General features: G+C 42.5%; 2 protein-coding genes across 2 annotated transcripts; both read left to right on the top strand.

Annotated features, from left to right (window-relative positions):
- Nucleotides 1-259: 259 nt before the first annotated feature.
- On the top strand, nucleotides 260-1,165 carry LOC130138162 (uncharacterized). Its single transcript, XM_056311336.1, has one exon. The coding sequence runs from the start codon at nucleotides 260-262 to the stop codon at nucleotides 1,163-1,165; it is 906 nt and encodes a 301-aa protein (XP_056167311.1).
- A 19,630-nt stretch (nucleotides 1,166-20,795) lies between these two features.
- Nucleotides 20,796-23,855, top strand: LOC115680851 (GDSL esterase/lipase At3g27950-like). Its single transcript, XM_056311335.1, has 5 exons — nucleotides 20,796-21,045; nucleotides 21,282-21,465; nucleotides 22,772-22,949; nucleotides 23,065-23,335; nucleotides 23,525-23,855. The coding sequence occupies exons 1-5, from the start codon at nucleotides 20,796-20,798 to the stop codon at nucleotides 23,761-23,763; spliced, it is 1,122 nt and encodes a 373-aa protein (XP_056167310.1). The 3' UTR covers nucleotides 23,764-23,855.
- Nucleotides 23,856-24,771: the final 916 nt, after the last annotated feature.

Raw genomic sequence — 24,771 nt, 5'->3', positions numbered from 1 at the left:
TCTGCTTAGATGTTTAAGCAAAAAAGAGTCATTTATAGCAATGGCAGAGGTACATGAAGGAATATGTGGTGCGCATCAAGCAGGTATAAAAATGAAATGGTTATTAAGGCGCCATGGTTTCTTTTGGCCAACAATGACTCAAGATTGTATTGATTATGCTAAAGGGTGTGAGACATGCCAAAAACATGGACCACTACAACATGTCCCTGCAGCAATTATGCAACCCATTATCAAACCGTGGCCATTTCGAGGATGGGCAATGGACATAATTGGAAAAATATATCCTCCATCATCTAAAAAACACAGTTTCATATTGGTTGCTACGGATTATTTTACCAAGTGGGTCGAAGCTGCCTCGTATAAGAACATAACTCAGAAAGTAGTAAAGGAATTTATAGAGGAAAGAATTATTCATCGATATGGAATACCAGAAACAATAACGGCAGATCAGGGTACTGTATTTACTGGTCAAGAAGTTCTGGGGTTTACTAGATCCAGGGGGATCAAGATGCTTCATTCAACTCCTTACTACGCTCAGGCGAATGGGCAAGCGGAGGCATCAAATAAGGTTATTATCAACCTTATTAAAAGGCATTTGGAAGAAAACCCTAGAGAATGGGATTCACTCTTGTCGACAGTATTATGGGCCTATAGAACATCGAGGAGATCAAGTACGGGAGTTAGTCCATACATGTTAACTTATGGCCAGGAAGCTGTGCTACCTGTAGAAATTACAGTACAATCATTAAGGGTAAAATTACAAGGGGGCATGTCCAAGGAAGAATATGACGAATTGATGTATGAAAACATCGATGAATTGGGAGAAAGTAGGGTTATAGCTTTGGAGAAATTAATTGCCCAGAAGAATAGAGTTGCTAAAGCATATAACAAACATGTGAAGGAAAAACGTTTCGATGTTGGTGATTTAGTTTGGAAAACTGTTTTGCCAGTGGGTTTGAATAATGAAAAGTTTGGAAAGTGGTCACCAAATTGGGAAGGTCCATATTTAGTTACACAAGTTTTAAGTGGAAATGCATATCATTTGATGGATATTGATGGGCTTGGAGAAATGCCTAGATCAATCAATGGAAAATATTTAAAGAAATATTATCCTACCATGTGGGACATGAAGGAACATCAAGAAACTGATAATCATTCAACATAATAATAGTCCAAAGAGTCCATGAAACAGGCCGGCAAACAGAATGGTCGAAGGGGTCGAGCTAGCCAAACTTGGAGGTCGGATTTACAGAAATAGTTTAGGCATCATTACATGATCAGTTTACACCGATATGACGCCTAAACTTGTTTACAAAGCTGCACAGACGACTCTCCAGATGACGATTTTCTTCTTCAGCATGGAAGCAGGCAGAAGAGCTGGTGTTCCTGGCCGAATAGGCCTGGTTACACTCTGTTTCTAGTTCTGTGAGCCTGGCGAAGCATGCGTTAGCTTGTTCATCCAAGTAATCCACCAATGACCTGTAACATCCCGAACTTTGGCCCATTTTTGGGATTTATAAAACGTGTAATTCGTCAGTGCGCTTATAATAGAATCTCGCCCGGGAACTGATCACTCTCGGGTTCTTGTTTTTAAAATAGAGATTTTGCTAGAATCGCACTCGATCGAATTTTGCCGTTATTTAGACCCCGAACTTGGCAGTCGATTTTCGGGAGTTTCGGGACTAAATAAATTGGACGGTGTCAATATTATTGTGGCCAGCCTCGAGATTGCCAAGAATAGTGGAAAAGTGAAATTTTGGACCGGGTGCGGATTTAGACTGGTAGACCTCCCTCGTAGTGTGTTTTGAGTTATTTTATTTTGGCCTTTTGTCCTATAATATTAATTAGGATTTTTGGGGACCGTTAGATCATTTTCCGAATTTGAATCGTGACCATTAGATCGATTTTGAGTTTGAACCGTGTCCGTTGGATCGCGCTCGAGTACGCGTTGACTTTTCTTTTCTCTCTCTCTCTCTTCTGCCGCGCCTGTCCTCTCCGCGCACGTCCGCTTCTCCCATCATTTCGTCTGTCCTTCTTTCTCTCTCTCTCTCTCTTTCCTTCTCTCTCTCCTTCCCGTCTGGCCGCGCACGTCTCCCCTTGCCATGCAGACCAACTCCCACCTTCTCTCTCTCTCTTCCTTTCTTCTTTTCTTTTCCTTCTTTCTTCTTCCTTTTTCTCCTTCTTCCTTCTTCGTCTTCGGCCCGACTGGTTCCATTCCCGTCCTGCTCGCCGACTGCAACCACCGCTGGTCGCCCCGTCGCCGTCGCCAGCTCGGCCGCCGCGCCGCGCCGCCCGATCAGCCGCCTGCAGTCCCGTCGGCCGCCGCGTCACCTGGTCACTCTCCTCTCCCCGACTCCCGTCCAACGCAGCTCCTCCCCCGCCTCCGCAGCCCACCGCTCGACGCCGCTCCACCGGTTCGCCGCGCGCGTCGTCTCCTCGCGTCTTCGCCGTGCCGCAGCGTCGCTCGCGGCTCCGTCCAGCCAGCCTTCCTCTCCTCCCCACGGCCAGCGCGGAGCTCGGCTCGCCGCCGCGTCCGGCGAGTCCCAGCCGTCGTCGGTCGTCCGGCCGGAGGTCCCGGCCAGCCGCCCGACACAGGGACGTCGCCGCCGTCGTCCCGGCCGTCGCCTTGCTGCCCCGTCACCACCGGTTCGGCCCCTCCCTTTTTCAGCGCCGTGCATCTTCGCCGGAGCGCCGTCGCCTTCTCTGGTGCCGCCGCCGTGAGCCGCCGTTCCTCTCACCTCAACCGGTCAGCCCCCTCTCCCTTCCAACCCGTGAGCCCCCTTCCCCCTCTCTTCCTCTTTGTTTTGGCCGTGGAAGGCCCTTCGCCGGAGGAGCTCCGCCGCCGCCGTTACTGTTCCGACGCGGATCCGTCGCCTCGCCCAGCCGACCAGCCATTCCATTTCTCTCTCTCTCTCTGACCGTGCCTCTCTCTCCCTCTCTAGGTCGTGGATTAGCTTAGACCGTCGCCGCCGCTCGCGCCGTTCGCCGGAGCCGCCGCCGCCGTTACTGTTCCGGCGAGGGACTGCCGCTGCCCAGCCCCTTTTCGTCGCGTGTTCGGCCCGTTTCAAGCTTAGGTCATCCGGTGAGTTTGACCCTAAACCCTAATTAGGAAAATTTGCATTTCTAGACGGGTTTTAGGGGTTAATTACGGTAATTAGGGGCTAAATGGTGGCTGCCGTTAGGGGCTGATTTTGTGGCGCATTTGGCAACCGAGAGTGATGATTTAATCGAGGTTTGGTGGACTATAGAGTGCTGTGATGTGGCGAAGCATAGATGCCTTGATTTGGGCGAAATTGTGGACTTGGCGGATGAAATTTGTGGACCGTATGGTGGCTGATCTTCTGGCTGTTTCACGGCTTAGTGTGATAATTTTAATTGAGGTTTAGAGGCTTAGATTGGGCTGTTCGATGGCTGGACGTATTGGATTGAATCGGCCCAAGTTTGGAGTAAGTTCGGGTTTAAATGTGGATTATAGTGCGCGTCTTATTTAGCTTTGTGGTGGCTGATTTGAGTGGCGTTCTGGAGAGTTGATGGAATATTTCGAGGATAATTAATGGCCTAGAATTAGTGGACTAGTGGCTGTCCATGGTCGGGTCGTATTGGTGCGAGGCGCGATTGATTTGAGGTTTAGTAGTGTAATTGGCGGAATTATCGGACAGACCGAGTTAGTGATTAAATTGTCCTCGATTAGGAGCGATTCGGCAATGTTGTGACATGTTTAATGTGGCTAAGAGTGGAGTAGCTTGGCGAGCCTCAATTGCACGGATTTATGTTGAGCTAATCGCGTGACTTATATGTGTGAATTTCGTGCCGTGCCAGAGTACTTGATTTGTATTCATGGTTGTGTAGTATGTTGGTTGGGCATATTGAAATGTGGAATGAGCATATTGCGTGCTTTTCGTGTGCCGATGATGTACCATGGCTGATTTGAATTAATTGATTGATTGGGCTTGTGATTCATTGAATTGAGCATATTGTGTTGTAAATTGAATAAGTGGCGTTGTGCAATTGAATGCTCATTGTGAAATTCGTGAGTGCCCAAGTGTGAACTTCATAGCCATGGGTGTGCATCTCGAGCATTGGCATGGCATGTGCATATATGAGTGTGCACAAATGACATGAGTGTGTGATCACCTAAAATGCCCTGATGCGTTTAACGCGGGGTTCAGATGAAAATTGGTGCTTGTGAATGTGTGATCACAATAAACCCTGATGCGTTTTACGCGGGGTAGTGAACCCGTCCTGAGGCGTGTTACGCGGGACGATGCCCGGTTTACCGGAAGATGACCAACCTGAGGCGTTTTACGCGAGTTTTGGTCCATATAAGGAGATCGGTGTTGCGCCTGATGCGTTTTACGCGGGCTAGAGACACTGGGCTTGATGCGTTTTACGCGGGCCAGGAAGTGTTGTATGTGATAGACCTGATGCGTTTTACGCGGGTCGGACCTGATGCGTTTAACGCGGGTCGGAGGAGAAATTGATAAATGGCAAGTGTGCTAGAGTGCAAGCGTGCGACAATGCATTGATGAGGCGTGAGCACGCGTATGAGCACGAGCATAAGCATGACATGCGTTGTGACCAAGTGAGGTGTGCATGTGCTGTGATTGGGTCCTATGTTTTATTCTTGAACTGTAAGTGCCTAACCTGCAGGGCAAGGTGAGTGTTGGATTTGGGCCCGAGGGCCTAAGTCAATTATGATTTGCTTGGTGTGTTGATTTAGTACTCGTCAGGAGGTGCACTTTAGCCTAATTTAGGTTTAGGGAATTACTCGCTGAGATTTATTCTCACTGTTGTTGAAACCCAATTTTTCAGACCCCCAGCGTTAAGATGTCCGAGATTCCGGTTCGTTTTGGGATTCCGCTCCTAGTAGAGCGGACGAGGACGATACACCCCGTAGGAAACGGGGAATCGTATGTTAGGTATCATTCTATTGTTTGGGTGGAGGTGGGGGCAACGCATTACCAGACCCACGAGTACTTGGCATGGTGCTTCAGGGACGGCTTCGGAGAGTATGGTCCTCTTCGGACTTTTGATGTCTCGTTCACCGGGATGGGCACGAGATATCCCCGATGCCCCGATGGTGAGGTGACGGACCCTGGTTCCTCATCTGAGGAAGGTATGAGTTTCGACGGAGTTCCAGTAGAGTACGAGATGGGTGAGTTCGAGCCGGTGGACATGGACGTGGATGACGGAGAGCCGGAGCCGATCGAGGAAGATCCTGTCCTGGAGGCTGAGCCGGAGGATATGGTCTCAGAGGAGGAGGCTGCTGAGGTCGAGTCAGAGTTGGACTCATCAGGGTCCGAGGAGGAGATGCCTGACAGCTCTTCATCCTCGGAGTCTTCGATTCCGACCCGGGCCCGGGCACCGTAGGGCTTAGTGCCCGTCTTAGATGGGGTAGGGCTAGTACCTTTTTGACCAGCGCCCCACCATTAGTAGTAGACTGACCCCCGAGCCACTTACCCCCCTTTTTGTCAGTAGTGGCCTTGACCCGCTTTTGATTTTTGATGATCGAGTTGTATATGAATATTGTATATGATTTCCAGTATTAGTGCAATCGTTGTTGTTGGTTTCTGTGGCTATCCTTGGTTGTGTATTTATCTTTGTACGGGTGATTTTAATTACTTCCGCATGTGCTTTAAATCTCTGTGTTGGGTGTTGGGTCGGCGACGCGTCCTGGGACGTCGCACACGAATCGACCTTGGCGAGGGATGTGGCGCGCCGAGGAGAGCGGGGCGTGACACGACCTGCAGGAGTTGATGTCCTCGTCTATCTGGGCTAGCAGTTCAATCAGCCCCTTCTTCTCTGTCTCTTCCGCTGCTCTCTCTTCGGATGTCAGCTTGCCTCGGAGACGACGGGTGGTGATGTCCAGTAGATCGGCTTTCGCTTCTCTTGTTCTGGTCAAACTACTTAGTCCTGCACGAGTAGGTTCCAGAACTTTGAGCCGGTCAAAGTATACTTTTTCAGCTTGAGTGACAAGGTTAACCTTGTTGAAATAATCACCCTCAGTGATTGCATGCTGTTCGATTGTCATTTTGTTGTCAGAAAAGGCTTGAAGACCATAGTGAAAAATGTTGCAAAATTCATTAAAGTCAAATCTGAAAGGATGGTCAGATGGAAGGAACTTAGGCTCAGCTTCTTTGAGGAAAGTAAAGATTTCATCCACAGCCCGGGATTCGATAGACAGATAGGCATAGGTGAAGGACAAGCGACATAAGATGTCGTTCCACAAGGAGATAAACTCCTCGGTGAAAAGTGAAGCATGTGAAGATGAGGAAGAGGAAGATTTGGCCATGGTAAAGCTAGTCTAGAATATGGGATGATTGGATAGTAAGACTACAAAGATGGTTTAAATAGAGACCCAAAGCAGATAGGCACGATAAGAAGTCTAAAGGACTTGAGCGACGTGAGTAATGAATGTAACCGATAGGTGCCTTGAACTAATTGGAGAGCAAGAACACGTCGCGAGGAGTTATTAATGCTGATAGAAATGGAACGACGAGATAGGGTCATATAGGGGATCGTGTCCGCCGGCAGTTTTTTGCAAGAAAAGGTGGGAATAATGAATCAAGACCCAGTAACACCAAAGGGTCGTGCGGAAATCAAGCAAAGTGGAAATAGATGTAACTGATAGGTTCTTCAAACAGACGGAAATAAAGACATGTCAGGATATTACTGCTATCGAAGAGAATAAAACGGCATAGTGGGAGTATGAGAAAACGTGTGCAGCGAACCCATCCGCAGCTTTTACGAAGAAAGGGTGGGAGCAGCTTATCAGAATTAATGGATATTTAGGATCCATATCTGCCAAGTACAGGAATATGAAGGGTTGCAATTATATGCTTCATCTGCCAGGAAGATGGATCATTATGACCAGCTATAAATTTGAGCATATTTGACGTTTGAAATTGGTACAATGCCGTGAATACCGGAAAAGAAGTAAAGCTCATCGATCAAGCATGTTTAGTGAAAAGGAAAGTGCATATATTCAAGGGTTAAGAATACACTTGGACGCGAATAAAACAGGAATCCTAATATATACATTAAGTATTTACAAGGCAAACTGGACCTATGGTTACATGAAATGCTGTTCAATTCCTAGACAGAAGTTGTGTAAGCGAATTTCTAGATCACAATTGGCTTTGAAGAATTGATCTTTTTCAGGGGTGATCTCTTGAAGTTCGTCTTCCATAGTCCTGCATTCAACCTCCAATTGTTCAACCTATTTAAGTTGATCAGCTAGGCGCTGTAGTGGAATATCATCAACTGCTTGATAACGTGCAAGGACAGCACGTGCTTGCTCCAGATCCTCTTGCCTGTTCAGATATAATTTTTCCATTTGGTCGAAGGATCGATACGATCCTATCGAAACTTATAAGATGCTAAAGCTGAGTTAAAAGATTGAGCCAACTCTTCGACAGCGTACTCCATAGCTAGACAATCCAAAGGATAAGGTAAATTGGATAACTCGGTCAGAAGGGATTTAATTTCTGTCTCCATGGAAATATTATTAGAGATATGAGATAAACCAGGTGACAGTAAATGGAGAAGTCGAATCCATTTGGGTCGGAATTCATCATTTCCCCAAGACAGGGACGGTTTACCAAAAGGTCGCTTCGATGAACATGGAGTGTCATCAGGAACTGGGATATAAGTTGGAGAATGGACTTCGACAGGTGTGCCAATGTAAGTCTCAACTTCCCGTTTATAAGACGTAACACTCATGTCTGCAAGACATGAAACAATAGAAGATGAAGTTTAAAGTAAATAAGAGATGAACTTTATGTAGGTTGGAAAACTAAAGGTGATACCTTTATCGAATGAATATTCTGATTCTGAGGAAAGATCATCGTAGTTAGATGATAAGTCACAAGGCCTCTCAAATGGGTGGTTTAGTCCAGGAAGACAGTGAGTGAGTTTGGACATCACTATATCGACGTGCGAAGAAAAAACATATGATCGATATTCCACCCACCATTCATCGAAGGCATCGGTACTATGCGGATCTCCGGCAAAATGTATGTAGTCAAATCTTCCAAGAATGGTACGAGTAATTTCATTGCAGCAAGAAATACTTCCTTCATTGATGAAACAATGACTACTAGTACGAGAGAAAGGATATTCCATGGAGTAAACAATAGGAGCTGGAATACCTTGGGTAAGACCGAATTGACGAGAACAGTAGTGCGAATTGTATACCTCGAACCCTGGAAAAAATTGGCCTTTGATCGAGAAGTCCACAATTAGATCGCAAGGGGTGAGAATGCTTTTCCAGAAGATACAGGCATCAGACTGATCATAAGAAGGGCTAGCCTCAAGAACATCGATGCAAATTCTATAGAAGATAAAGTTTCTCGATGAAAACAAATATTGAAGGAAACCCTCGAAGAGGGAAGTTCCTATTAAGGGGGTAATAAAGAGGACGACAAAGTCTCCAAAGACCAAATTCCTTTTTGATAGGAGGAAGATCAGCCTCAGACCAGTAAACAGGAGGTATTCCTACATCGAAGAAGAGATCAGGAAAATACATACGGCACCATTCGTGCATCATCCATAAAGGACCAAAGAAAGGATCAGGATACGCATTAGAGAAAGAGGTCTGAGCATCTGTAAGAGATCGATAAAGAACAGCGAGAACAATTCGACCGAGACCAACAACAAGACCATGGGAAAGCATGTGAGCAATGTCAAGAAACTCTGAAGAAACTGATAAAGTTGGTGTACAAAAAATGTATCGTGAAAGCCAACATAGAAGGAATGCAACATGTTCGTCAAAATGAATTTCCCCCTCAGACTTAGCAAATTGGTCCATAAATTCATCATAAGAAAGATGAAGAGACGTCGAGTTTTGAAAAGGCAAATATTCAAGGATCTCTTGACCTCGGAATTCGACAAAAGGTGAAAGGCTCGTTAAGGCCCAAATATCCAAAAGAGTGATGGTTACTGGACTACAAGGAAGGAAAAAATAATGCGAAGAAGGTGACCAAAAGGTACAGAGACTGCCAATAAGACCATACTCCATTGGATTGATAGACATGCAGCAAAACATCAGAGCTGTGTCAATTCGAGCTGATTGCCATTTGGACTTCATCACACCACGCAAGCGTTTATACCATTGAAAAAACCTCCTGTCAAAACCGGGATAAGAATTGAACCTATAATTGGAGGTCAGCCAAGCATGAGCATGAATGCGGCTATTGTTGATGGGAAGAATTTCTTGATAATGGCGAGGAAAACATTCAGTAAACATAGGAGGGGCTGGAATGGATTTGAGATAAGGACCCAGTATGAGGTGATCGTTGTTAGCGTTATGATCCATAAAGGACAAAGAGATACGACCTTTTGTTTCGTACACTTGAAGATCATCAAGACGATTCAAGAACATAGAAGGTGAGGCATGAGAAAAGAAGGGAAAGTTGGATGCCATGTTTGAGGCGGATAAAGCAAAAATGAAGGTCGAAAGGTATAAATAGACCCAACGTGGTAACCAACTTCACCCACGATGAGGAACGTGGAGAAATTTGAATGAAAATGTTCCTGCTGAAAATAAGTTATTGAAAAGGAATATTAAGATAAATTCAAAAAGAAATGGAGGTCACTTTATTGATTAGAAGTTCTCTTAGGGAACAACAATTTCTTTACATCACTTTGGAGGGACAACATACTACGGTCAAATTGACCATTCTCGGTTATACACTTGTTTTTGGTACGTCGATTTTCAGCTTCAAGTGCCAGTCGACGTCGATGCTCAGTCTGCTTGAGGTCTTTGAGAGTGGTAATATCTTTGTCGAAGTCCATCTCCAGTTAGAGCCTCTGTGTGTGTTTAAGCTTCTGCGTATCTCGAAGAAAGGCCAGTTTCTGCTCAATTTCTGCTTTCTGCTTTTCAAGATGAAGTTCCTCCTCATCAAGTCCAGATATTTCTTCAACCAGGGTATGGAGGTTAGTCTGCTTTTCCTTTACAGTATGGCTAAGCTCGTTTATGGCGTGATTATTCTCGGCAAGAGGTTGATCAGAAAGAGTTAAAGACATAATTAGGTCATAATTACGTCGATAAGACTCAGAAGGCAGTATTTCACTAGGTGCAGCACCACACAGCTCATCGAGCAGAAATTTCAGTCGATCAAAAGCTATATGATTGCACAGAAGCATAGGAAAACCCCCATTAGAAAGGTCTAGAAGTCGTAATAGTTTATCTATGACCTTTTCAATGTCCATCTGCCTTGAGGAAAGTGCATCCGAAGTAAAACCCAGTATGTGAGAAGCTTCATCTAGCATGCGCTTAGTCTTCAAGAGAGATTCCGGTGAATTTATTTCTTCGGCAGAAGGAATTGAATGGCTCGAAGAAGGCTGTGTCAAAGGAGCAGCAGCGCTCTGTACTAGGACAAGAGTAGTGGCCAGGGTAGAAGTTGAACTAGAAGGGTTGGCTTTAGTAGAATGGACAGGGGAACCAGAGGTGATATGGATATCGATGGGTGCGGTACTGGCAATTGTTTCAAGTTCTGAAGTTACCTGAATTGGTGGTACTGAATCATTCAGAGATCCTGAAAATAGAGAGAAATCAGTCGTTGAGACACGAAAAAATCAGTCGTTGAGACACGATAAGAATTGTGACATAATTACACAAATACCTTGTTCTGGTGCTGTAAGAAGTAATATGGGCGGATCAATAGTAGCGACTTCAAGAGCCGAGTCAACAGAGAATCCTACTATATATATAGATTGTCAGTAATGAATTGCCAAAAGATTAATTACTTTGCATTGAATAGAAAGAACAAGTAAAGAAGGGCACAACAAAGATATACCATTTGAATTGTCTCCAGAATGGGTGAGATCGACCTGAGAATCCGAAGCCTCTACAGGATTGACAGTGGCCATGGAAGAGGAAGCTGATGTAGATGAGGGGTTGAGACGCTTTCTTTTGATCAATGCAGCAATCGGTTCTTCGTCTGCGTTCTCAATAAATTGACTAGATGATGGGGATCCTAGAAGAATAAATATTAGGGTTAAAAGATGATATGAGAATCATATGAAACAGAAAAGACTGCAATAAAAGAATACCTTAAATCGAATCAGATTTCCTCTTGATAAGAGGTGTGTTATCATCAACTCGGGGTTGCTCCATTGCGGTGGCGCAATACAATCTAGTCCTAATAGGAGCACTTCTTGGGGGAACCACTTTCTTAGAAGGAATTGTCGACTTGGCCTTAGGAGTTTTGATTTGTGCCCCTTGAGTTATCCACAATGGTTCTAATTCAGAATTTGGAGCATCCCGTCCTATGGAAATGCCTTTTTCACCCTTCTTACCTTTGCTTCTTGGCTTAAATGCACCTGCTGCTATTCGAGACAACATGGCTTGAGTAGCCTTCTCATAAGGGCTTTCAAGACAGAAAGAAAGCCACCAAGAAGTCCATGCAGGAGTGCATCCAGGCTTAGGTTCAAAGTCATCAACATCAGAGGCAAATTTGGCATACATAAGCCGAGTGATTTCGGCACAGCATGCGAAGGGGGCATCATTCTTGAAAGGATATTTTTGTTTCACCATGCTTGGGAATTCAAGAGAATAAGGAATTGGCATGGGAATGGCTTGAACTAAACCAAACTGCCTAGCACAGTATTGAGGAGAATAAATCTCAAAGCCATGGTAAAATTTGCCTTTCTGGGATAGCCTTAATGGAAGGTCCACAGGAGTAAGGATGCGTAGCCAAAAGTCAGTTGAATTGAAGCGAGCTATCGAATCAAATAAGTAATTGAATTCATTTGCATCATAAGCAAAAAATTCAATCTTATTTGAGTGAACTGTCAGGAGTTTATGAAGGTAAAAAGCAAAAGGAGAAAGATTCTCCGAGATACTTAATGAGAAATAACTGAGTAAACGACATCCAAAGGGAAGAGGTGTTGGTGGCTGGAACTCTGGACAGGAATGATGTCGAAAGGTGCGAGGAGTGTTAGTGGAAAGAAAAGGAAAATAATGCACCATCCAGCATTGAAGAATCCAGAGTGGCCCAAATAAGGTACCTTCATCTTTGGATGTCATCGATGAAGAGGCATGAGTTATTCCTCGATATAAAGTGGCTAGCATTAATGGTGCTAACGCAAGTGTTTTACCGGCAGCAAGATTGGCTGCAAGTGGTAAGAAATCTTTGGAAATTTTTAGTGTGGGGGCAAGGAAAACATATTTAGACAGCCAAAAGAGGAGGAAACAGGTACGCTCATCAGGAGTTATTGGCTCAGCACTAAGAGAATATGTTTCCAAAAATCTACCATAAGCAAAATGTTCATCAGGAATAAATGGTACTGGTATCGAAGCCATGTCACTTATGGGGGTCCCAATCGGAGGAAAATTAGTAATGGCATATATGTCCAAAAGAGTAACAGACATAGGGCCCCAGGGGAAAAAGAAACAATTGGTCGAAGGGGACCAGAAACTGATGGCAGTACCCAGAAGCCCTAGATCTAAATCATACGATAGCATGCTGACTTCTAAAGCGGTATCAATACCAGCTCTTATCCAGGCAAGGTGAGTAGTTATATCTCCCTTTAGTTTTACATACCAGCGGTGAAAACCCATCTCAAGAGAAGGAAACCCCCGAAATCGTGAGTTTTCTGGAAATCAGATATCTGCAGCCGACGACTTCTGAATAGGAAGCAGTTCTCATGTCCTCTTTGGAAAACAGGGACGAAGAGAAGCGGGAATCTGTTGATGATCGTGAAAGCAAGGACCCAGAATGAGTTGGTTGGAGGACTCATCGACCAAGTGTAATAGTCGAAAGTCACAGTTCGAGGATTCTTGATCATGACGTAGTTGATCAAATTTCTCAATGTATGATTTGGGAGAGTATTTGCGGGCCATGAGTGCAGATTGAGTGAAAAATCTGAATGGAAACGAAGGAGTGAAAGACTGAGAGGAAAACCTAGAATCGAAGAAGAAGATGGAAGGTCAAAAGTTGCAATTTTTTCGCCAGGATACGACGGTTCAAGTGATTCGCTATCATGAAGATCTGCTAGGTCATAAATGATCGAGATGACGTGTCAGAAAAAAGCGAAGCGTTTCAGGAAGGATGAGCAAATACAAGTTACAAGGCATTAAGGGTAAGATTATTCTGGTCAAAAATTTGTTTTAAAAGAATTAAACAAAAGAATTAATTCTTTTAAAAGGGGGCATATGTTGACACCTGAAATTAATTAGAGATTTCGTCGTGAGGATATATGAATAAAACGACAAGAGATGACATCACCTGTACTAAAATGACAGCTGGTAGGTACGGACAGTCATAAGCGGGAAATTTGAAATTCAGAGAGAGGGAGATCAAAAATGCTGAAGGTATTTTCATCGAAGTATCGACAAGGAGAAGAATGAATATCAAGCTATGAAAGATTCGATGAAGGCCTTTGCCCCAGAAAAGACAGATGTCCAAGTGCTAAAAGTGCTTCTCATCGATGAAATCGATGAAAAGGGTGATGGATGTCAAATCAGAAAAGCTTGATGAAGGTCCTTATTTCTGTTGAACAGGTGTCAGATGGAGAAAAGTTATGAAAGATTCGATGAAAGCCTTTGCTCCAGAAAAGACAGATATCCAAGTGCTAAAGGTGCTTTTCATCGATGAAATCGATGAAAAGGATAATGGATGTCAAGTCAGAAAAGCTCGACGAAGGTCCTTGTTTCCGGTGGACAGGTGTCAGACGGAGGAAAGTTTGATGATGGTTATCGTCTTAAGAGACAGGTGTCAAACGGAGAAAAGGCTCGATGACGATTATCATCCCGAGAGACAGGTGTCAAACGGAGGAAAGGCTCGATGACGGTTATCATCCCGAGAGACAGGTGTCAAACGGAGGAAAGGTTCGATGACGGTTATCATCCCGAGAGACAGGTGTCAAACGGAGGAAAGGCTCGATGACGGTTATCATCCCGAGAGACAGGTGTCAAACGGAGGAAAGGTTCGATGACGGTTATCATCCCGAGACACAAGTGTCAAACGTAGAAAAGGCTCGATAACGGTTATCATCCCGAGAGATAGGTGTCAAACGGAGAAAATGCTCGATGACGGTTATCGTCCCAAGAGACAGATGTCAGACGGAGAGAAAGCTCGATGACAGTTACCATTCTGAAAGACAGGTGTTAAACGGAGAAAAGTTCGATGACGGTTGTCGCCTTAGAGAACCAATGGGCTCGATGACGGTTGTCGTTTCAGAGACTAAATGGGCTCAAAAGCGGTTATCACTTCATACAGAAGATAAGATCGATAACAGTTGATAAACAGGTGTCATTACATGAACGGTAAAGATGAAATCAACGGTAGAGACTGGATACAACACCAAGAACGGTTACCAAGTATGTGCTATAAATAGCGTTTGATTATCAACAGAAGACCCCCCCGGCACACATGAACAAAACAAATGTTGTCTTTTATCTTTACTTCCAAGTTTCGCACTTTCAGTTTCCATAGTTATAGTCTTTACTCTCCAGTTTCGCACTTTCAGTTTCCTTAGCTGTAATTGCTCAGGTCTTTGTAAACTTTGGACGCCACCAGCAATTGGATGGATTTGTCTAGATTTTCTGTAAAAATCAAGTTCCTTATTCACGCCTGGATTGCTCCTGTTCGGAATTAGATCTAGAACTCAGTCTCCTTTCATTAAGAACCGAAGAACGACTTTCGGTGAATTATATTTCGTCGTGAGGACATTTCCGACAAAACACATACATAAAAAAACTAGCAGCAGTGCGAATGAAAAGCCAATGAGTGAATTAAAGAACATTCTAACTTGAGCTTTCATTTTCAAGGGACTAGGAGATGATGATAAAACCATGAGGTTTGGCTCAGAAAGGATAGATGTTATGGAGACTAGATCGCAGAAATACAAATTAGACGGCAAGAATCACGAACAAAGCTAAAAGCAAACAGTCATACATACCTGCTCATTGCATCATACGTGCAAGCCAAAATGCGACACCTAACGTGTCAGGGTGATATGGTCCATATTCCTTTTTCAAAGTACTTGATGCTTCCTCAAAGAGTTCTACAGCCTCGTATATTGCATAACATTGCACACAAGATAGACCCATTTGGTTTAGAGCAATTCCAAACAAGGGAGACTTTTTCTCTACGTTGGTCCGGAATTTCAGAACATCAGACCGTAAGGAGGGTTAAGGTTTCATTTGTTTCACGAAAACAACTTTCAAAAAAATGTTTTCCGGTTTTTTTTGTGTTCGGTTCACAAAAAATAAATTAGTCAAGGAAAACATTTTCCTCCAATGGATTAAACACCTTCAAAAGTGGGGAGAATGTTATCCGCCTTTCCATCCTCTTTCTTTTACCTCTAGACCTAAGTATTTTCTTTCATCAAACACCTTTTCCTTTTCTTTTAATTTTTAATTTTTAATTTTTAATTTTTTTCTTTTCTTTTTTTAAAAATGATTTTTAATTTTTTTCTTTATTTTCTTTTCCTTCTTCTTCGGCCGGCCGCCAGCCATGGCCAAAGGCGAGCTTGCCAAATTCCAGCGAGCTCATCCCTCGTCTGTGGCTGGTCGTCGGCCGTTGCCGTGGCCAACCAATGCAGAAGGCAAAGAAAAAGAAGGAAAAGAAAAAAAAGAAAGAGAAAAAGAGAAAAAAATAATTCGATTTAAAAAAGAAAAAAAAGAAAAAAATATATAGTATAATTAAAATGAGTGTACGAAGGAAAATCATCCATACTAAATGGCGGAAAATATTTTCTAGTTCATTTTCAGGTTTCAGCCGATCACTGGAAAATATTATCATTTTTCTGAAAAATGACTTTTTCAAAAACATTTTCTAGAAATGTTACATTTTTCGTAAAACGAACGAAGCTTAAGAATCAAAATATTGTCCCATCATATGAGACATAACACCCATATGTGCCTCGACTCCTGCAACCAGATTATGCTGGTGAGGGGAATGAGCATGTATCTTCAAAGCCTTCTCAAGCAATGTGAGTGACTGCTTCCGTTGGGAAAAAATCAATTAGGAAGAATGGAATCATATTTTGAGGCGTGAATACACTGGTTTAAAGAATTATTTGCTCTTATGTTGCTAATTGTTACTGGCAAAATCCAGGATACAACAAAGTCTCGAATGAAAATACCATATAGTAATTCTAATATTTCTCCATGAACTCTTAAAAGGGAAAAAATCGGAGTATAAAGGCTGTATTTTTTTGAGAAAGAGACAAAAAATTGAGAGAGGTAGTTATTGAACCAAAACGTTGATAATAAATAGCGAAACCCTTTTGTAAACAAATATACTATTTTAAAAGGACAAAACTATTCAATTTTTTAACTATAAATTAAAAATTAAAAATAACTAAAAAAATAATTGCAAAATAATCGCTACTCACATCTTTTCGATGTGAGACAACGACAAGGTATCTCTTGGTTTGTTTTACAAACAAAGTACCAACAATCCCCCACATTGTTTGTAAAACAAAAATTACAAAATATAATTTTAAAAATATACAACCAAAATTAACATAAGATAAATATACAAACATGAAGGTCTCTTTTGAGTTCGACCTTTATTTAGTGCAAGTATCTCAAAAATTTATAAAAGTTACAAGTAGCTGTAGCATTAAACTTGTTACTTTAATAATAGAATCGTATATACCACACATATACTAACCTCTTGTTTCAACGACAAGTTCTATAATTTACTTAGCACTTTTATGGTGCTTGTTCTTGTTTAATGCGCTCTCAAAAAGGTAACTCTAACTTTTGTAAGAAGTGGCACCATTTCTAAGCTTATATAGGTGAAGTATCTACCACGTGTTTCTGTTATTAATAAACACATTACTAATTTGTATTATACCTCATTAAGAATATAACTCAGCATATAAAACGTAACAGACGATTTTGATTTCTCATGTTTGAGCTAATGTCAATATCAAACAATAACTTTAGTCGCTTATTCTTACCCGTTAAACCCTATATAGCTAGTAATATACTAGTATTATGTTGGGTTACCGTTACTCGTGATTTTAGCCAAAGGGTTTCCGCCCAATTTATTTTGAGGTCATCTTTACCACAACGCTCAGTAGAGCCTTTGTAAAGGGATTAGTCAGATTCTTGCTTGACCTCACATAGACAATTGTTATGATACCATTCTCAATTAATTGTCTCACATACTCTTGTTTTAGATTGATATGTCTAGACTTGCCATTATGAGTGCTACTATAAGCTCTTGCCAAAGTAGCTCGACTATCACAATGGATAAAAATAGGAGGCATAGGAAAAATGCTTTTTCTCAATCAAGTTTCGTAAGATTGATGCACAAGATTTATTACAAAAGAAGTAGTGGACTCTTATTGTGCCTAGGATACTAGCCACTCGTTCAAAATTACATTGACAATCTGTCACATCATTTTGCAACCTAATTTGGCAAAATCTTTTTGTATACCCAATAATACTTATCCTATAATATCGCACATAGCTTTTCTAATACAAAGTGAACTTTACCTTTTGTGCCCCGGCCGCGATCGATATGTTGATCGGTGGGTCCAAATCAGCAAAGGGAGGAGATGTATGTGCCTACAAATTACAAGGTATTTTCATTAAGTTCAACAAGTACTTAAATTATTAGCATAGGTCAATGTGTAATATTAGATTATTTTCCTGATATAGTCGAAAAATTTACCTATTATACTCGGGTTATAAGGTCCACATTCACAATGGCAGGTATCTCGATAGATGGCCCATGGGGATCATGTCCTAGGGCTTATAACATAGTCATGTTTATTTTTTGCCCAACAAATATCGAGTTTCCTTTCTACACCTTTACTTTGAGCTTTAAATACTAGGGTGAGCGGTTCCTAGTTCCGTCCAGGTTTCAATTGGAACGTAAAACCTACCCGTCGAAATAAATTTCTCATTTTTTGGAACTTGAAATTTATTTTACATATCATGGAATTTGGAACTTACCCTGTCACAAATTCCAATATTGGTTCAACGTCTGCCTGGGAATCGGCCAACTTCCTTTTTTTTTTTGTTTCATTTTTAATTAAGCAAAATGAAAGTGAACGCAACAACAAAAATGAAAGTTTCCCATTTGTCGCTAGCGACTATTCTTAAAAGATGAACACGTCAAATAAAATAAACAATAAAAATATTATGAAAGGCCATAGAAACAACAGAGGATTAGAGATGATGCTGAGGCATCTCCAAGACATAAAATCAAATATGTAACTATAGTGATAGTGATCAGAGCCACAATTAATTTACTTGGGCACATTGAATCAGCTACTTCCAGGCCAACAAATAATGAAACGCAAAAAGAAATTGTGACTTCTTTGAAAATCAAAGGGGGAAGAGGAATGCCGGTCGCAACAAGGAAGAGATATAAAGCTAAAAAGGTTCTTTTAAGCTAACTTTGGCCAACATGGCATAGAAATTTGATGGAACAAGAATTCACAATATCCTCCAGTTGCAGAACCCTTGAACACAATCAGATCCTGTCCAACCATTAAAAACACACATTCATGTTACCAGAATTAAACCAATTGATCGGCATAGATGCAACTCGGAGATTCATCCATAAGTCTTGGTATATCAGTCAAGCACACAAACCACCACTTTAGTCTCAGTAAAATTTAGTAACATCCCATGTAACTATCTCAGGTACACATAGATTTAGGGTTTTGTAGGTTCCCAATTCGGTTCTCGGTCCGGTTCTCGATCTAGGAACCAAAGGTTCCTAAAAATGTGGAATCGGGAAGCAAACCAGGTCTGACTAGAACTCAGGTTCCAGTTCTATTATGGAACCATAATCACCCCTAATGGAGATGTGCTTTTATCTCGGACGAGGTATTAAAGTTTTCACCAATATGTGGAGTGGGCCCAGCCGGCAATTTTTGTCTTTTAAAAAAAATAATTCGTATATAAACTGCCCGAAAAGATTCATGAGTTGGCAGTGGCACCAATTACGTAGAGGAAGAAGAACTTTGGAAATGGTTGGTTTTATTTAACATAAAATAAACGATCCATACATTATATTTTTAAAGATGATTGTTTCTATCGTTTGAAAGAATAATTAGCGAAAGTATTTTCATTATCAACAGTGATCTGTACTTGAACATTTTTGCTAGTGACGAAATTACGTTTCGTTCATTCATTTTTATTTATGAGCGAATGCAGACGATGATTTTCAGTAAAATGTTGTTCAAAATGTTGATTTTCTGTGAAATAAATTGGCCTTGTTTTTTTCTTTATGACAAGGGCAATCAAGCCTTTTGACTTGATTAACTGTGACGAATGCGTGCAAATCATTCCATCCTCATATATCCAACTAGGCTCCACCGATGGATTACTCAAGGCGAGCAAAAAAAATTTGATGGATCGATAAAAAGATTGACTAGATTAGGGTGTGCCACAACACATGCTATAATGATTTAATAGATGTGTAATTGATCTCCAAAAAGTTTAGGTTTATCATTTGGGCCATCTTTACTTTATTGTATAAAGGGGTGTTTAATTGACTCGAAATTTACCTTTTCGCCATGATCTAATGGACTCCATTGCTCTTTCGGTGGGTGATTTCAAATTAGAATATTACAATCGTTTATTGGCTCCTGCCAGACATCCGGCCTTTGTTTGGTGTCTCCACTGCTAACTTATTGTTCTTTTTTCATCGGTATCTTTATTGACGGATTCCACTATGACAATCGTCAACCATACACCATCGTATTTTAGCTGATCCATGATCACCGATGTATATTAAAATTAACAATTCTTTTGGTTGTCAACAATGGCTTACATATCACCCACCCATGGGTAGCTCAGTTGGTTAGGGCGTACTTGGGATTGTGTGGTTAGGCGCACTGATCCCAGGTTCGATTCCCCAGCTGAGCACTTGTGATTTAAGTGGGGGGCCATGGCGGTGGGTTGTTGTGCTAGTCTCCCCCGAGGAATAGTCGAAGTGCGCGCAACCTGGCCCGGACACCTCGGTTAAAAAAAAAAAAAACAATGGCTTACATATCTAGCGTCAATAACCATTTGTTTTCCAGCCTCGTGTTTACTTATTTTGACCACGTGGTTACATTATGGTGCAAACAGCCATGATATACATTCCGTCTAATCTGAAAAGATAAAGAAGCATGTAGGTTAAGAGAGAGCACCTTTCCCAATCCTGGAAATGAGTGAATAAGCCCCTGCTTAAGTTATCATTATCAAACAGATCAATGTGCCGAGGCAAATGATCTGCCATCGATATCATTTGATACCTATTCTTCGCTAAATTCGTTGTTCCTTGTTTTTCTTCTTTTTTGCATACTTAGGTCAACGTTTAGGAGTTTCACCAGATGTAATTTGTATTAAAGTGCTAGATTAGAAAAAGCTTACGCAATTTCAAGGTAAAGAACACAGAAGTTTCTCTCTCCCATCCAATTGTCCCTCTTCTCATTAAGACCACAACTTTGCATCGTCGATTATAACTAAGCAAGCATGAGACGAAGCATCACGAAAGATGTTTATTCCAAGTCCAAGCTTGCAATTAGAAGATTTCATGCTTTTTCCTATCACTAAAATCCTATTCATTACCTTTCAGTTTTGTAATTTTCAGGAGTCCTCAAGTTGTGGGATGGAATATTCTAACCTGTTCTATCCAATGCCAAGCGGCATGAAACTAGAGACGATTCCATGAACCCAATCATCTTATTTTATGTGAACTCCTAGCTGCCCTTTGTTCGCCCGTTGCCATCTGCGTTTAGCAGAGTACAAATCTAGGTCTTGGAAAAGCCATAAGACCCATCTACACAAGAACAGCGTGCTATCACTAACTTTTGAGTTAGAAAGAACGATGGCATTAGTAAAAATTTCCAGCATTTTGGGACTGCTGGTTTCAGGATTGGCAATGACCCAAAGAAGCTTGGTGGCTGGCAGTTCATCTAGCTGCAACTTTCCTGCTATCTACAACTTCGGGGATTCAAACTCGGACAACACAGGCCGCTCCGCTGCACTTACACAAATTCCACCTCCCTACGGCAAAACAAACCTGGGCAGTCCTCCCAAGAGATTTTCCAATGGGCATGTCATCCTCGATTTCATAAGTGAGACTTTTAGCAGACTATTAGAATGATTTCAGTCATCGTTTCTTTAGAGCAGAATATGGATCCTATGACCATGCACTGAGGGAAACTTAGTGGTTAATTTCACCGGTCAGGACGAACAGTTTTGATTACTAGAAGTTCACTATCTTGACTAAGAGATGCCTTGATAATGGTTATAAGAGATTGACAATTGTAAAATATTTGAGGCATAATCGGTTTTCTCTGACTTTCTGCAGCTGAAAAACTAGGACTGCCATACGTGAGTGCATACTTGGACTCCATAGGAACAAACTTCAGACGCGGTGCTAACTTCGCCACCGGAGGCTCTTCCATTCTACCTGGTCCTTTCAGCCCTTTTGATCTGGGGATTCAAGTCTCCCAATTCAAACAGTTCAAATCACGCACAACGGAACTCTATAAGAACTTGAGTGATTCTTGTGGGGGGAAGAACAGCATTGGTGCCAAAACTTGTGTACGGAGGCCACTTTGGTGCCAAAAGTTTCAATCGGATCACTTAAGTGCTAAAAGTTGTGAAAAACGATCACTTAAGTGCCACTTCGCCGGAAATCCGACGTGGCATTTTTTTATTAATTTCTCAAGCTGATGTGCTCGCCGGAGGCTGATGTGGCTCGCCGGAGGCTGATGTGGCATTTTTTTTCCTTTTCTTTCTTTTTTCCTTTCTTTTCTTTTTTTTTTCCTTTTCTTTCCTTTTTCATTTATTTTCTTTTCTTTCTTCTTATTTCCAATGGCCGGCGTCCGGCCACCGGCCATGGCCGGCCTCGCCGGGCGTCGCCTTCCTCCGGGCGAGGCCCGGCCTCGCCGGATCTGGCGAGGCGAGCCCTCGCCGGGGCTCGCCTCGCCGGATCCGGCGAGGTCGACCCTCACCGAGGGCCACGGCCGCCTCGCCGGGCGTCGCCTTCGTCCGGGCGAGGCCCGGCGAGGCAGCCGTGGCCTCGGCGAGGGCCGGCCTCGCCGGATCTGGCGAGGCGAGCCCTCGCCGGGGCTCGCCCTGCCCAGGCGACCTCGACCCTCGCCTGGGCAGGGCGAGCCCCGGCGAGGGCTCGGCGAGGGCCGACGCCAGATCCGGCGAGGCCGGCCCTCGCCGAGGCCACGGCTGCCTCGCCGGGCCTCGCCCGGACGAAGGCGACGCCCGGCGAGGCAAGCCATGGTCGGTGGCTGGCCTCCGGCCACCGGCCATGGTAGAAGAAGAAGAAGACCGAAATGAAAAAAGAAAAGAAAGAAAATAAAAAAGAAAAAAGAAAAGAAAGAAAAAAATCAGAAAAAAATATTTAAAAAATTGGATTATACACATGGAAAAGCCATGTGTCATTAAAATTTAAATATAAAAGCCACGTATTAAATTTGGTAGGAATTTCTCGCCGTTGGCACTTAAGTGATCGTTTTTTCTCCGATTTAACACTTAAGTGATTGCCGGCGTAAACTTTTGGCACTTAAGTGATCCAAATGAAACTTTTGGCACCAAAGTGGACTCCGTACACAAGTTTTGGCACCAATGCTGTTCTTCCCCCGATTCTTGTGAGCCATTATATCCTTCTTCAACTTTCTGCAGTTCATTAGCCAGAATTATGGCATATCAAGCCAGTAATCCGCAAATGCCACTTAATCCAATTTAGAGTCCCCATAATCGCATTTGCTTTAGTTTCTTTGCGCACAAAGCTGAATAATTTTGTAAAGACTGACGATATATCAAAAAATGGCATTAAATTCAGGGACTATCGAACTGCAGCAGCATGTCCCTTCCGCATCCTGATGATTTCTCAAAGGCCCTCTACACATTTGATATAGGACAGAACGATCTTACATTTGGCTTTCAGAACATGACAGTAGATCAAATAGTCGCTGCAATTCCTGGCATCCTCAACGGATTCGATGCAGCAATACAAGTAAGTTATGGGCAGTCATAGAATATCAGAGATCCATTAAGAGCCTAACATAAGTGCACAAACCTTGCTAATTCTTATACTGCTTCCTAAAGGTATTTCCGTTGTTTATTTTCAGCAACTCTATGGCGAAGGAGCAAGAGCTTTCTGGATACATAACACCGGTCCAATTGGATGTTTGCCTTTCATGGCTCTGCCATTTAAATTTAGAAATGGCACCCTTGACCAGAATGGCTGCTACGCTTATCAAAACAATGTAGTTCAAGAATTCAATCAGCAGCTTAAAGAAAGGGTGGACCAGCTAAGAAACAATCTCTCCATAGCTGCGTTCACATACATCGACGTATATTCAGCCAAGCTATTGCTGATAAGTGATGCTAAAAATCAAGGTAATCTTCTGCATATCAGTGGGTACTAATTCTCTCAGGCTACATCTAATGAGCAGATCCATGAGGTAAATGTGGAGAAAAACTAGGCAATCCGCAAAAACAGGAGGTCATTTTTGCCTAATGGTTCGTAGGCTAATAGTACTGAGGTGTTTAAATTATGTTCTGACCGTTGATGAAATCTGGTGGCAGGTTTTGTTGATCCACTGAACTACTGCTGTGGTACCTTCGTGCCAACATTCGTGATGTGTGGACTGCCAGCACAAGTAAATGGAACCACCATTCATGGAGATGCTTGTGGCGACCCTCAGGATCGAATTAGCTGGGATGGCATACATTTCACGGATGCAGCCAATTCGTGGATTGCTTCACGCATCCTCACTGGTTCCATGTCCGACCCACCTGCACCAATCTCCAGTGCTTGTCCATAATATACAGCATCAAGATTGAAGACGTCATTTCCAAAAGAAGCAAAGAAAAGAGCGCGAACATCTTGCTTTTCCTTTTCTACTTTCTGGTCATTAGTTACTAGATAAAACATCGCTCCTTTTGGAGCACATGTCATGTAATATTCACATGGAAAATAATACGAGGGTTGCTTTAAAAATGATGTATAAAACCAAACCTTATACATGCCCAATATCCCACACCAAGCTAGCTATCCAGAAGGGTGTCGCTTTCTAATTATTATATTTATTATGCTTTAAAAATTATCCAACAGAAATAGATAGCCTATGTACTTCCTCTCTCAACTTTTCTTCATGCCTATGAAAATATGAACATGGTCAAAATCACAGTATCTTGATGCCACCATCTTCTAATATGCGAGAGTGAGTATTAAGTAAAGTTCCCGTGGGCCTGGACTTGCTGCTTCAATCCGTTCCAGCTTCTTTCAACAACTCGGCCAACCTTCGCTTCTCGGCATCCACATCCGCTGTCCCAAGTTTCTCCTGTCTAATGGAAACAACATTCTCCAAAATTTCAATCGCGTCGTCCAACCTGTGAAAATTGCTACTGAGGTTAATAAGAAGTGGGGAACTACTCATAAAGAAAGACTTAGTCATGCAACAATGAATTACATGGTCTTGGGGACCTGATTCTTCTGCCGGCTAGATTCCAAACATAAAAAAACTAGCAGCGGCACGAATGAAAAGCCAAATGAATGAATTAAAGAACATTCTAACTTGAGCTATCGTTTTCAAGGGACTAGGAGATGATGATAAAACCATGAGGTTTGGCTCAGAAAGGATGGATGTTGTGGAGACTAGATCGCAGAAATACAAATTAGATGGCAAGAATCACGAACGAAGCTAAAAGCAAACAGTCATACCTGCTCATTGCATCATACGTGCCAACCGCAATGCTGCAGACACCTAACGTGTCAAAGTAATATGGTCGATATTCCGTTTCCAAAATACTTGATACTTCTTCAAAGAGTT

The sequence above is a fragment of the Syzygium oleosum genome, unplaced genomic scaffold, assembly GCF_021117445.2.
Source record: "Syzygium oleosum isolate NSW1041296 unplaced genomic scaffold, Sole_v2.1 Sole_v2.05, whole genome shotgun sequence".
In the NCBI taxonomy this organism is placed as follows: Eukaryota; Viridiplantae; Streptophyta; class Magnoliopsida; order Myrtales; family Myrtaceae; genus Syzygium; species Syzygium oleosum.
The sequence above is the reverse complement of the archived record's forward strand: the minus strand, read 5'-3'. Positions and strand labels throughout refer to the sequence as shown.